This window comes from Opisthocomus hoazin, chromosome 20 (assembly GCF_030867145.1).
Source record: "Opisthocomus hoazin isolate bOpiHoa1 chromosome 20, bOpiHoa1.hap1, whole genome shotgun sequence".
NCBI classification, from domain to species: domain Eukaryota; kingdom Metazoa; phylum Chordata; class Aves; order Opisthocomiformes; family Opisthocomidae; genus Opisthocomus; species Opisthocomus hoazin.
Window position 1 is genome coordinate 10,701,416 of NC_134433.1, and position 13,313 is coordinate 10,714,728.

General features: G+C 60.2%; 1 protein-coding gene across 1 annotated transcript in view; it reads right to left on the reverse strand.

Moving 5' to 3' along the window:
* TMEM132E (transmembrane protein 132E) overlaps positions 1-12,895 on the reverse strand; it is a 28,301-nt gene extending 15,406 nt beyond the window's left edge. The window contains exon 1 of the mRNA XM_075440419.1: positions 11,894-12,895. Coding sequence (XP_075296534.1) covers positions 11,894-11,966 — 73 coding nt within the window. The 5' untranslated portion in view covers positions 11,967-12,895. The remainder of the gene's footprint in view (positions 1-11,893) is intronic.
* Positions 12,896-13,313: the final 418 nt, after the last annotated feature.

A 13,313-nucleotide genomic window follows, 5' to 3' on the forward strand; every position in this document is an offset into this window, starting at 1 on the left:
AAGGGTGGTGTCATGGACGGTCTGTCACCCATCACCCACACAGGGATGTCACCCACACAGTGCTGTCCCCCTGCACCAAAGCTGGCCCAGCCCAAATTTCTCCAGGCAGGGACATGAACATGGTGGAAAAGTGATGAAAATAACGCTGGTGCCACCTTGTGCAAACCCCAGCAGCACCCGGGTCTGACTGCCCTAAGGAAATCCCTCTAGTCCTTCATTTTGATCATTTTGCCCTAAAAAAAGAATAAACACCATGCAGGCAGAGCAGGCAGCCGCTGCGCAGGCAGCGTGCAGTGCCTGCCGGCCACGCGCTCCCGGGGCCGGAGCTGCCCGAGCCCCTCACAGCGAGCCGGCTACCCCGCTGCCGCAGCCGGCAAGCAGAGAGAAACCCCACGAAAATCTTTCTGCTAAAGCAGATGCTGCGAAAGGCGGTCGGTGCGGAGCCGGGCCGACGGCACACGCTGCAGGAGCCTGGAAGACATCTCAAGGTCTTCACATCCGCTGGCGGCTGCCAGCGATTCCCAGGAGCCTGGGTCCCCCCCGCTCCCCTCGGCTCTCCGCCAGCCCCCCGCATCCCCCCCGTTCCCGGCGCTGATTGCAACTGCTCCCAAGCGGCTCCCGAGCGGGAGAGCCCAAATTACCCGTGTCAAGCGGCAGCGAAAGGTGTGGATGTGACAGCCCGGCTCCTGGGAACAGCTTGGCCCCCTCCCCAGCAGGGGCTTCGCGGTGTGCCGGGACCCTCAGGCTTTCCCCAGGTGGGAGCATCACCCTGGACAGGCCCTCCGGGGCTTGAAGGGGAAGCCAGACCCTGCAGCCCACCCGGGGAACCCTCTGCTGCGGGGTACAAGGGAGTTAAGCAGCTTAGAGGGCTCATAAAAGGATTTAGCACTCGATATGGGGACGGGCGGCATCCGCAGCTACGCTGCCTGGGATGAAACTTGTCCGAGAGCCAAGCAGAGAATTCCTCGGGGCCGGGAGGATGCTGGGGACACGCTGCTGGCATCACCGGCCAGGCCACCATGCCGGCACCACTGTGGGGGCAGCTCCAGCACCATCCAAACTAACCCTGCTACCGCCGGCTGCTGAGCCTGTCCCGCTCTCCTGCTCCATTTTCAAGAGCCAGGAGCTGCAGGAGAGGTGCTGAGCCCCAGAAAGCACCCAAGGGTGCCACTCTGCTCAGAAATAACCACCAGCGAGGGGCCTGCCTCTCCTCTGGCTCATGGAGGTTGCTTTCTGCCACAAAACATGAAGGTTTGCATCCTCCCTGCATCCCGGCTGCCACAGCCACAGCTGCCCCTGCCACCCCAAGCAAGCAGAAAAGGAGAGTTTTTCCAAGGTGTGAGATTATTTGCGGAAAAGAATCCACCAGCTGGAGTGGCACGAGCCTGACCGCTCGGGCGAGGTACCGGCAGGACCGAAGGAGGCACGGGCAGCCAGGGGCAGAGGCTGTGTTTAACCGACTCGCTGAAACAGCATCAGTTTTTATCCTTTAAAAATCTCTGGGTCTGGGGAAGGATCAGGTCATTTCACAAAGAAAACCCACCCAAAAAACTACCAATTCCATGCCCAGCACGACCCTGAGCAAAACCCCACCTTGGGATGGTGCAAAATGCCCAGTGTCACCATCTGTCCCTTGGGTGGGGGACGGGAGAGCCTCTGTGCTGCCCCGGGGAGCACCCAGCCCGCACCCAGCCGCCCGCCGGCGAGGGGCACCCGCTGCCGCCCACCGCTCTGGGAGGGCAAACGCAGACAGTTTTTTGTCTGCAGTTTGGCACCCAGCCCCACCTCATGGCAGAGACCCCCAGCCTGACCCCCCCAGAAACCGGCTCCTTCCTCCCTGCCATGGGGATTCTCTGATGGCAAGTAAGGGTTGTGCATCAGGGGGATGAGGAAAGCCCCTCTCCTCTCTGCAGCCAGGCAGAAGACACGCGCTGGGGACCCTGCACAACATGGTAAGCCACCACAGCAATGTGCAGCTTGGTGTGGCCAAGCTCTGCTGCGGTAGGGACACCCGGGGTGGCCCCTGCACCGAGCCCATGCACAGACCTGCACCCGGGCCGTGCCGGATGGAGGAAGGGAGCAGGGACGAGCGGGATGGAGATTAATGCAATGGTCACAATTAGTTCAGCACAGGCGGATTGCCGGCACCCAGAGAAGCTATTTCCTTCCACAGACAAAATGCATTTAAATGATGCTATAATCTGTCGCCAGGAGGGGGACGGGACTGGCGCCTCCATTCCTTGGCCGTCTAATCCTGCCGGGAGAAGGTCTAACCCAGCTGCACCCAGCCCGGGGTGGGTGCCAGGAGGGTTGATCACAGCCCGGCCCGAGGGTGGGAAGGAAGGAGAAGGGAGGAAGGAGATGCATGGGTGTATGGATGCATGGGTGCTGGCTAGGCAGCAAGGAAGAAAAGGTGGATAAGCACAGATAAACCGGCAGACAGAACAGAGGGTGGGTGGGTGGGTGGATGGATGGAAGGATGGAATGAGACAGGCAGACAGCAAATGGCTGGACAGCAGGACAATAGCTCTAGGGAGAAAAGTCGATGGATGGAAGGATGGAAGGACAGCACAATAGCTTAGGAGATGAAAGGAAGGACGGATGGAAGGATGGATGGAAGGACAGCACAACAGCTCAGGAGATGATGGGTGGAAGGAGAAAGGATGGATGGACAGATGGAAGGACTGACAGACAACATAACAGCTCAGGAGACTCCAGTCCCCACAGCACTGTCCTCAGCCTCTGCCCTGGTTTCTAGCAGCCCCCAGGAGGGAAGGTGGCTTTCATGCCCCCACCTTTGTCTGGGTTTGGGGGGACAGAAGGGTTAAGCCCTGGTTGCTGCCTCTGCTCCATGGCCCACTGCAGTTAATGGGATTTGCAGCTCCTGACCTGCATTCCCGGGTTTATTAGGCTGGCACAGAGGGGACCATATGGTCCTTCCACCCTCGCAGCTCGGCACAGCAAGCAAAAAAGCAGATCTCCATGCCTGGCTGGGCTCCGACCTGCCCAGGGGCTGCCCAGACACCCCCCAAGCTGAGGACCTACCCCAGCCCCACAGCCGGATGGGATGGGACTCCTGTGTGTCCCCTCCTTCCCAGCCCATGGCAGGCTGTGGGGAGACAGGGTGACTTGTGACCCTCAGTGGGGAGAGGGGGGAAAAGAGGGAGATGGAAACCCACAATTGCCAGCGACCCCCTCGCCAAGCCCCCACATCTGCCGGGCCAGATGTGCCCAGCGCTGGCCGCAGCCGTGCAGCCAGATGGGCCGAGCTGCTCCCCCCGCCCATGGGGGCACGCGGGGACAGTGGCAGCACCCTCCAGCCCTGCCTTAAAATCAAGAAGACCCCTCGCCAGGCCAAGGGTCTTGATGCTTCTAGGGGTCTGCAGCATCAAAAGCCCCTCCCTGTCCCCCTCTCTGTGACAGTCCCAAGATGCAGTTTTGGTCCCCCCTGCTTGGGGATGCTGGGTCAGACAGACTGACGGACACAGAGGAGAAGAGGTCGATGGACAGACTGGACGTAGCCATGGCTGGCAGGGGATGCCGGCTCATTCACCTTCCCTTCTTGCCCTCAGTTCCCGGTAAACGGGGCAAGTGGGGAGCGTGGCTCAGCCCCTCCATCCTGTCCCTGCTGCAGCCCCACCAGCCCTGCTCCCACCTGACATCCCGAGGCCGAAGAGCCGCCTCCTCCTCCTCTTCCCCTTATCCAGCACTGATAGCCAGCGCTGAGCTCCAGCTTAGCCCCAGCCCCAGCTGTCTGTCATAGGGATCGCTTTAGCCAGCGCTCCGGGGGGGATCTTTATCCTGGCTTATCCCATGGGATGCGGCAGGGGGCTCCCAGCACATATATCCCCACTTAGCAGGGGAAGAGCATGTAGGAAAAGCACAGGAGAAGAGGGAGGGGAGGTCTGAGGTCATGCCAGGAGGGTTAAAACCTCCTGTGATGTCAACAGGCAGCTCTGGGGGCTTGGTGCATCAACAGATCAAACACAGCTCCAAGGGAGATGTGGAATAACCAGTGATGGGAGACACCAGCCCCGCTCCCCCGGCTCCTGCCAGGCCACCACCACGTGTAGTGGCCAAAGCCCACGCCTGGGCTCCTGTGGTGGTCCTGCCTCGGAGCAAGCCGGGAAAGTTGTCCATAAAATAACGACTCGAGCTGACGTGACGATCAAACCCTCACTAAATACATGGGAAGGGCTGCAGGGAGGGATGGCAGGGAGGTGGCAGGGAGCTGTGGCAGAGGGCTTCACGTTGGCTTCAAGCCTGGCTCAGGACTCCTTTGGAGGGGTTTCGGTGGTCTCTGGTCTCCAGCCATCAGCCTGGGCGCAGGATGAAAAGGCCCTAAGGATTTCATCAGCGGTCCAAGACCCTGGACACAGGTCCTGGGACCCTGCAAACCGCAGCAGCCCAGGGCACAGCCATCATCTCCGGTTTTCTGCAAACGCAAGCAGGGGACACTGCTTCTCCCAGCCACAGGGCTGCCGGCACCGCCAGCGATGCTGGGACCATTAGTGCTCCCATCTCCCCGGATCCAGCCCCATATCAGGGTGACAAGGTGACGGTCCTATCCCTGAGTCAGGGCGATGAGGGCAGGACATGCTGCTGCCTCAGTTTCCCCACATGGGTCAGCACCCGGATGGGACAATGGAGTGACGGGTTCACCCAAAATGCTGAGGGGACCAGGGCAAAACCCAGCAACCCCCAAGGAGGCAGTCCAGCCCAGCCCAGCTGCTCCCCACCAGGCCACCAGCACGGATGTCCCAACTGCTGTTTCGTTTCAAGCCAGCATAAAGCCACCCCGCTCCCCCGAGCGTCCCGCAGATCCCCAGCTGAGGTTTCAGAGTCCATCAGGGCCAAGCACAAAGGGGAAACATGGGCGACAAGGGCCCCAAATGCCAGCGATGTGCCACATCTGGAGCTCCCAAGGGTGTCCCACACCTGGAGGTCCCACATCTGGATGTCCCAACAGCTGGATGCTCCAGCTAGAGGCGGCCCCGGCTCCCAGAGAAGGGCCAGGCTCACCCACCATCTCCTCACCCATCCCTGGAATGGGCATCGCACCCATCCCTTTCCCTGCCCACCTCACAGCACCAATCCCTGCTGCATTACACACCCACCCAAGCAGGGTCAGCACCTCCAAACTCCCTAAAAAACAACAAAAAGGGGAAACGGAGGCCTCCATACCTCCACTCACAACTCATTCAGCCCTAACAGGAGCCCCCCTCCACTCCACACTTCCACATAGCCAAGCTAAAAAACAGCCAGTAATTAAACACAAGTCAAAATTAGAAAATACAGGCGAGCCTCTCGTGGAAACCTCCGAAATGTTTCCCAGCAGCCGGAGCCTTGAAAATTGTTTTCGGCAACATAAAAGACAACAAGCTCTCCCTTCCCTCCGACGCGCCGAGAGCTTCCATCTCCAGTCCCAGCTAACTGGAACTCAATTAAGTGAATAATTGTTACAAATGCAAAATTACCTTCCCCTGGCACACGGCGGTGAGACACCCTGGCTGCAGCCGCGGGGAAGGGAGGGACGTGGGGACTTGCGGATGCTCCCGGCCCCCAGCTCTGCCCATGGCCACCGCGGTGATGGGGCAATGGGGCTGGGGAGCCCCACGGTACCGCAACGCTCAGCCCAGGAGGTTAAACTGGTCCAGGCTTCCCAAAACCAGTCCGGGGTAGGAACTAAGTGGGTGCTGGCCAGGGAAAGTGAACCAAGCCTTCCTGTGAGCAGCAGCGCTGGCTCCGAGTGGATTCTCTAGTGTCTAATACAGTGTTATGCTTATGCCTGACAGGCACTGCTATATTCTCCTTTCTTTTAGGTTCTCAAGACCTCTCCCCCTCCAAAAGGTCCAGCCTGGCTTCATTGGCAGAAGCAATAAAATAAGAAATGATGGTAGGACTCAGCGCCAGGCCAGCATACAGCCTGTATTTTGGGGCTGGCAGCACTAAGCAAAAGGGAACCATCCCAGCGCCGCACCAGACTGTGGTGCTGAGCTCTGCATTTCCCCCAGGAAATTATTAAAGGGAGGGGAAAAAAAAAAGCAAAGAACCTAAAGGAATAAATAAATATGGCCTAAACAGGATGTGCTGTGCAAAGGCGCAGCCTGCCATAAATTCCTGGAGCTGGCGAGGCTTTTACATGGCAGCTACTTTAGAGCAATTTCCACAAATCATGGCAAGGGACAGACCGGGGGACAGGAGGAGAGGGCCTTTAGGGAGGAGGAAGAAAAGTGAAGAAATGAATTAAAAGGGGGGAGAAAAAAAGATGAGGAAGCGCCTGACCATGAAGGTCCACAGGGATGCCTGGGGGGCCCCAAAGGCAGTGGCAGGGGAGCAGCCCCGGGATAAAGCTGGCAACCCCTGAGCCACCAGCATGTGCTGTGGTGGGTTCTGGGCTGGGTTCCCCCCATGCCAGGAGCAGCCCCCCAGCAGCAGGCAGGCACAGACGGTTTCCCCAAATAACCCCCTCCGGGGAGCGAGAAGTGGGAGGACAGGCAGCAGGGGAGAACCCTGAAGGGTGGCCTGGGGGAGCAGGGACAGGGGCAGCAGCTCCCAAGGGAGAAGCCCATGATGGCACAGTGTTGGGGCAAAGGCAATGCAATGACCACCCCAAAGCCATGTGTCAGCTCTCCCCTGTCCCCTCTCCGTCCCCTCCCGCCATGGCCAGAAGCAGGGACATCCTCCCAGCACCCTCCAAATCTGAACACCAAACCCATCCCCCCCGGCTGTGCCCCCTCCGCTGCCACCGCCAGCCCTGGCTGTGCCGAGTGACACGTTTCAGACTGATTAGACGCCGATTAATTTCCCCCCCTGGTGACGTGTGTCAGGCTGCATTCGGAGCCGGAGCAGGATTCAATTCCAGAGGCACCCAAGAAGCGTCAGGAGTCACAGATAAACTCAGTCCAACCCGGCGGCCCCAAAGGCAGGGACAGGGACAGGTCTGGGGACTTCACCAGCTCAGGACTTTGCCACCCAGCAAAGCGGCCAAAGCATCAAGCACACAGGGCTCGAATATATCCCTTTCCTTTTTTAATTTAGCTGGTACCCGGGGACGAGCGCATCCAGCAGCTGGCAGCAGCGGGTATTGCATTTTCAATCTTATTTATCTTCAAGAGGGAAAACACAGTATTTCCTTAAAGAAAAATATATTAAAAATTAATTAATTCTCAACTTCTGGGGCAGAGCCCAGCCCAGCTGAGCTTGTTTAACCAGGGCAAGATCTGCCCCGTTAACGCTTGCGGGGGCCGGGAAGTGACAGCATCTGTGAGCAGGTGCAAAGCCACCCCAGCAGCATCCACTCTGGCTTTTAGCAGAGCTATTGAAAAATCAAGGAAAGCAAATATGTCCAAGTGATAGGAAAATGCTCACCGGCAGGAGACAGCAGCTCCATCAGAAGATTGCTAATTTCCTTGATTACAGTCATCCTCCCGGGAGGCCAGACCAGCGAGAGCGAGGGGCTGAGCACCCAGCCGGTGCTGAGGGATGCGTGCCCAGCGGGGAGCAGCAACAGGTTGGGCAAAAGCTTAAGAAAAATGAAGGGACCAGTCCCCAAGAAAGCCACGTCCCAAGGAGCAACCTCTGCATCCTGATTTGGGGGACGAGGTGACAGCCCATAAATCCCCCAGCCCGGCTGGTGCCTCCCCCAGGGTGGGGATCGCTGGGCCACCATCAAGTGTGGCTGGAGGACTCTGTTTCTCTCAGTTTTCCAGGAAACAGTGAGCTCCAACTGCCTCTCCCCTTGGCGAGCAGCACCAGGACCTGCCTCACTTCGCACCATTGAACCATTTCTCTTCCTGGCCGTCACATGCGGACAAACTCCCCAGGAGGGACCCCATCCCCAAAGACACCGTTGGGGTCCCCGGCCCCATCACAGAGCATCCTACCCTAGGAGCAGCCACCTCCCTCCCGCCCTTGGGGGGGCTGCTCGTTAGCAGAGCCGTGTATTTAATAATAAAAGACTGATTCGATTAGCAAGAGTGACCTTTTCCAGATGGATGGGATGCTCGTACGGCGGCAGCGACGGGCGCCACGCGGGAGGGGAACACACCGGCAGCTTGCCGATTCCTCCACACGCCCGTCGCGGGCTATTTTGGCCAGGCAATTGCAGAAGCCAAAAAAAAAAAAAAAAATCAGGTTATGCCACGTAAGCACCCCTTCCCTCACCCATCATCTCCCAGGATGATGCCATGTCCTGTTGCCCATCTCTCTGCTAGAGCCTGGGAGGCCACGGGAGGGGATGGAGCTGGGATGTGCTGGTGCAACATCAGGGATGCTCTGCAGGGACCTGGCTGCATTGGTTTGTCCTTTCCTCCTCTATTTAGGATGCAGAGAGGCTGGGTGAGGAGGGACCTCAGCAGCCAGTCACGGTGGGATGAATTAAATAGTAGCACTTAAAAAAACCCCAAAGTAGCCAGGTTTCTAAAAATCGCTGAGCAATCTCCAGCCGGGGGGGTCCTGCCACCTGATGCCCTGCCTCAGTTTCCCCCAGTGATGCAGCACGACTGAGCCCAGGGTGCAACATCGTGCCCTCACTAAAGGATGTCTCCGGCCAGGGGTACCAAGGCACCTAACGCATCTTGAAACGCCCAGGGCCAAACCCTGCAACTGATGCTCTCCAAAATTATCGCTCGGAGGATTTCCATCACGCCGCTGACAGCATCCCTCATCCTTTTCTCTTTCCTCAGCAACGTCAAGAGGACAAAAGGGGTAGAAGAAAAGGTAATTTCCTGATGGGGTGTCCAACTTCGCACCCCCATGTCCCAGCACAAGAATCCTGCTGGGATTCAAGGTATCGTGGTTGGAGGAAAATGGAGTGGGCCTTGGGGTCATGCAAGGGCACCCCCTTTTCTGCGGCCCTGAAGGTAAAGCTTGTGCCAGGTTCAGCCCAGCTCAGAGGCCGGATTCTGTCCTCTCACCTGCCTGCCAGGGCAAGGGAAGACCTTATTGCCCCTTCCCTGCTCCAGGCTGGAGCCAAGGATGCTCAGCTGCTCCGACCCCATCGTCATGGCCCGGATGGGGGCTGTTAAATGAACAGACGCCGGGTGCGTGTTCCTGTTCGGGCATTAAATGAGCAAACGCCGGGTGTACATTCCCTGTTCGGCAGCGAGTTATTGCACATCTCCACCTGCTGGTCTGAAAATCTTCAAGCCCAGAGATGCTCTGAGCCAAAACATGGATGTGGGGTGGTCCGTATCGCCCCACCGGGGCTGGGGTCTGCTGGCTGGAGCCCTCCATCAGGGATGGAGCCAGGGTCCACAGCGTTGTTCACCCCCAGCTCCACGCTTGGGACTTGCCTATGGTGGGAATAACCGGTGGGAGACAGAGGGAGAGCAGTACAGCCCCGGCAGGGGGATAGAAGCACTGGGGCTGTAGCATCCAGTGCGGGACCCCAAGATTGCTTTGCATGCCCGGACGACGCTGAATAACCCCAGCACCCCTGGACCACTGCCTCTGGGTAAGTGCTACCTCCGGGAGAGGGGAAACTGAGGCACGCTGCAGGGACGAGGCGCAGCAGGCAGCAGAGAGAAGACGCAGGAGTCCAACCTCAACCCCACGGACAGCACAAGTTATTTCACAAACCAGCGGGTAAATCCCACCCCGTGCCGCATCCCGACAGGTCCCTTGCAGCTTCACAGCACAACCACGCCAAGTACACACCACCAGCACCCGCCACCACGCCGCGGCCCTGGGGTCCGTCCATCCCTCCTGGGGATCCCAGGGGCCATCCCACCCGGGAGGTGCCAAAAAAATCCCTTTCTGGAAGCAGCTGATCCAAGCATCTCCCAGGGCTCCCGCTGCCGGCTGGGGAGCGCAGCAGGGGCAAGGCTGGTGCTGAGGGTTGCTCTTCAATGAAAAACAAGGGTAAAGGGAATAAAAAACCCCAGGCAGGAGAGCAGGGCACTGCTTCACCACCGGCTGACCCCCGCAGCCAGCCCGAGCAATTTGTAAGAAAGGCTGGGAGAATTCGGAGCTCTCAGCCTCTTTTTCTGGCTCCCTCCGAGACCTTTATTTGTCCAGAAAAGGCCAAAGCGGCGGCGAGGGCAGCTGCGCATCCTGAAAAGAGCCTAAAAACTCCTGGCAGAGGCTTCTCTGCCTGATCCTCCCACGGCAGCACAGCGAGCCCTGGCCCCACACCCGGCACAGGCCACCCTTGGCCGTTTCAAGCGTCATCGCCGCCACGGGGACCCCCCACCCATCGCACTCCCCAGCCCAGGGGCCAGATCCTGCCCTGGGATGAACCAGAAGCCCAACCTACATGGGCTGTTGGCATCCCAGCAGCAACAGGGGGGGCTGGAAATGCCCAGGAGGGGATGGGGAGCAGGGGGCCACATCTAGCCCCTGCGCTGGAGGCAATTCCCGACGGATTGCTTCCACAGGGCTATCTCCCATCACCTGCCAGCAAAGCCAGCAGCCACCTTCTGTGGGGAAACACCCACGCAGACAGCTGAACCTCATCCAGGCAAACTGAGGAGACCGCGCTCCACGCCGGCTGCCAGACCCCTGCCTGCAAACCCCCTGACCTGGTGGTCCCAAAGAGGAACCCTCTGCCCAGCAAACCCTGCCCGGGCAGCACCCCAGGAAACACCCAGTCTTGGGGTACAGGGGGGCAGCATCCGCCACCCCAAAGGGTGCTATGGAAAGTTGCGGTGCTCGCCAGCCCAGAGCATCGCTGCTCTTGTGTTGGGGTCAGGGTTTTTTAAGGGGGAGGGGGACACCACCTGCCAGCTCCCTGCAGTGCTCCCAACGTCCCCCCTCCTCCTTATTTCACCACCGTGGATGAGCGGCTCCCCAAGCTCCTCAAAGAACCTCGGGGGGCTGCAGATGCCCAAGAAAGCCCTACCTGAGCCCCAAAAGTACCTTGGCCACAGGCTGCCTGCGCGAAATGGAGCCAGACATGGTCTGGAGACCCCTCCAGCTCTTGCGGGGGTCTCATTTGAGCTGGGCTGAGCAGCCCCCAGCCCTCGGAGCCAGGCTGGCAGAAAGGGTCTGTGTGGATCCCCCCAAACTGCAACCAGCCCCCCGCTTTCTGCTCGGCCAAGCCAGCTGTCAGGGAAAGCTGCTTTGGCTGGGGCGTCTGTGGGGCTAGCTTTCACACAGAAATTATCAAAAAAACCCCATCTGCAGAAAACAGCCCCATGGGCCCCGTGGTGCGTGACCCCCCTTCGGCCTCGCCCACCAAAACAAGCCCCCAGCAGCCAGGGCTGGTGTCCCCAGGGCTGTCACCGCAGCCCGGCCATGGCACGGCAGCGATCTGGATGCAACTCCAGGCAAGCGAGCACAGGCAGCGGGGGACCCCCCCCGGCCCCAAAACCCTTGCCCCAAACCCCATGGGGGGGGATCAGAAAGACACGGAGGGCTGGCAGGGGCTGCACCCCCATCCCCGCACCCCAAAATGATGCCACCTCTGTAGCGCTTGCCCCGTAACTCCGCACAGGCTGGGAAAGTGCCTGGGTGTGGGTCCCCGGATAAAAACCGGGTGGATAATAGCAGATAAAGCCCCTGATCCTGCTGCTAAAGCAGCTCTGCTTTAAGGAGACGAGGGGCAGGGGGGGCTGGGGGGGGACTGAAGCCCCCCTCGCCCCATCTCCCCACCCTGCCGCCCCACTCCCTTCTCGGGGAAAGAGCGGGCTGTAAGCGCTTGAAAGCACAAGCTGTCATTTTATTAAGCCAGGAATAAACTCTAATCTTCACCCATTTCGCTTGGGGGGGGGCACAGAGGACCAGGGGAGGTGGCGGCTGCGGGAGGAGGGGGTCCCGGCTGGGCACAGAGGGGCAGAGGCTGCCCCTGGGGGGGGGCAGATGGGCTGAAGGGGGGGAGGTGGGTGCAAGCTCCCGCATGATGCAGACACCCCCACACCATCCCCGTCCCCCCCCCGCCGGCAGCACTTACCGGGGAGCAGCAGGGAGCAGAGGCAGCAGAGCAGGGCGGCCGGCCCGGGGGGCATCTTCCGCGGAGAGGCCATTGCAAGGTGGGGGGCACCCAGAAAGCCGGGGGGGGGCGGGCGGGCCCCGAGCCACCCCCGTGGCAAAAAAAAAAAATAATAAAAGGAATCCAAACCAAGCACCAAAAAACCCGCAGAAATCCCCTAAATCCAACCACGTGCGAGCCGGGAGCAGCAGCCAACGGCGGAATTTGGGGGGGGGGGGGGGCCGGCTCAGGTTAGAGGGGCCTCGGTTTTGCCCCCCCTAGCTCAGCGAGCAGAGCACCCCATCTCCGGCCCCCCCACCCCTCCCCACTCCGCACCCCAAACCTGCCGCAACCCCCCCACCCCCCCCAGTGTCTGCAGGGCGACCGGGGGAGCGCCCAGCCGGGGGGGGGGGGGCGGGTCCCCCTCCTCTTCCTCCTCCTCTTCCTCCTCAGGAGCCGACGCCGGGGGGGGGGGGGAGAAAAGCACGTGTAACACCCCCCCCCCGCGGGAAAAAAAAAAGAAATAAGAAAAGCTGTGCTGATGAAGGATGATGCTGCAGGGCTAGCAGGTCGCCAGCCCTCCCCCGTGCACAAGAATGAAAATAAGATTTCCAAGCGCGGATCTTAAAAAAAAAAAAAAAAAAAATCTGAATTAAAGCGCTCCCCCCAGGGAAAAAAAAAAAAATCAACAGTAACAAAAAAACGACAACCCAAAGCAGGCGGGTGAATAATTAATCCCAGGCAGATGCAATTAATCAGCAGCAGGAGCAGCTCGGCGGCGGAGTCCCCGCATCCGACGGCAAAGTTTGGGGGGAGCGGGGTCGGGGGGGGCTCACCCGCTGCCCCCCTGCGAGGACTGCGAGCGGGGGGAGCCGGCCATCAGCACGCAAAGGAGGGGGGGCCCCGCCTCCTCTGCCCCCCCCCCCGATTAAAGAGGGGGGGTGCACCCCCTCCTGCTCATAAAATCAAAGAGGGGGTTCAGCAGCCTTGGGGAAAGCGGCAACTTTGGGGTGCTCTGCCGCTTGCCCCCCCCCCCCCGCCTGCAGCCGGGGCCGCTCGCCCGGCCGGAGCCGCATCGGGCTCCGGTGGGTGCCAGCGCGGGGAGGGCGGCGGGGGGAGGCGCCTTCCTCCTCCTCCTCCTCCTCCTCCTCCTCCTCTTCGCGGGGGGGGAGGTGGAAGCCGAGCGGAGCCCCGCTCCCCGCCGGTGCAGCGCGATGCGGTTCGATGCCAGGCGATGCAATGCAACGCAGCCCCCGCGGCCCGCTTCCCGACCCCCCCCCCCAACTGGTTCCCAGCCGACCCTCACCCCAGCACCCCGGGGGGGAACCTGCATGGCCGGCCCTGCCCTCCCCCGTGTGCCATGCACCACCACCGCTGCAATACCAGGGGAGAATAATAAAAA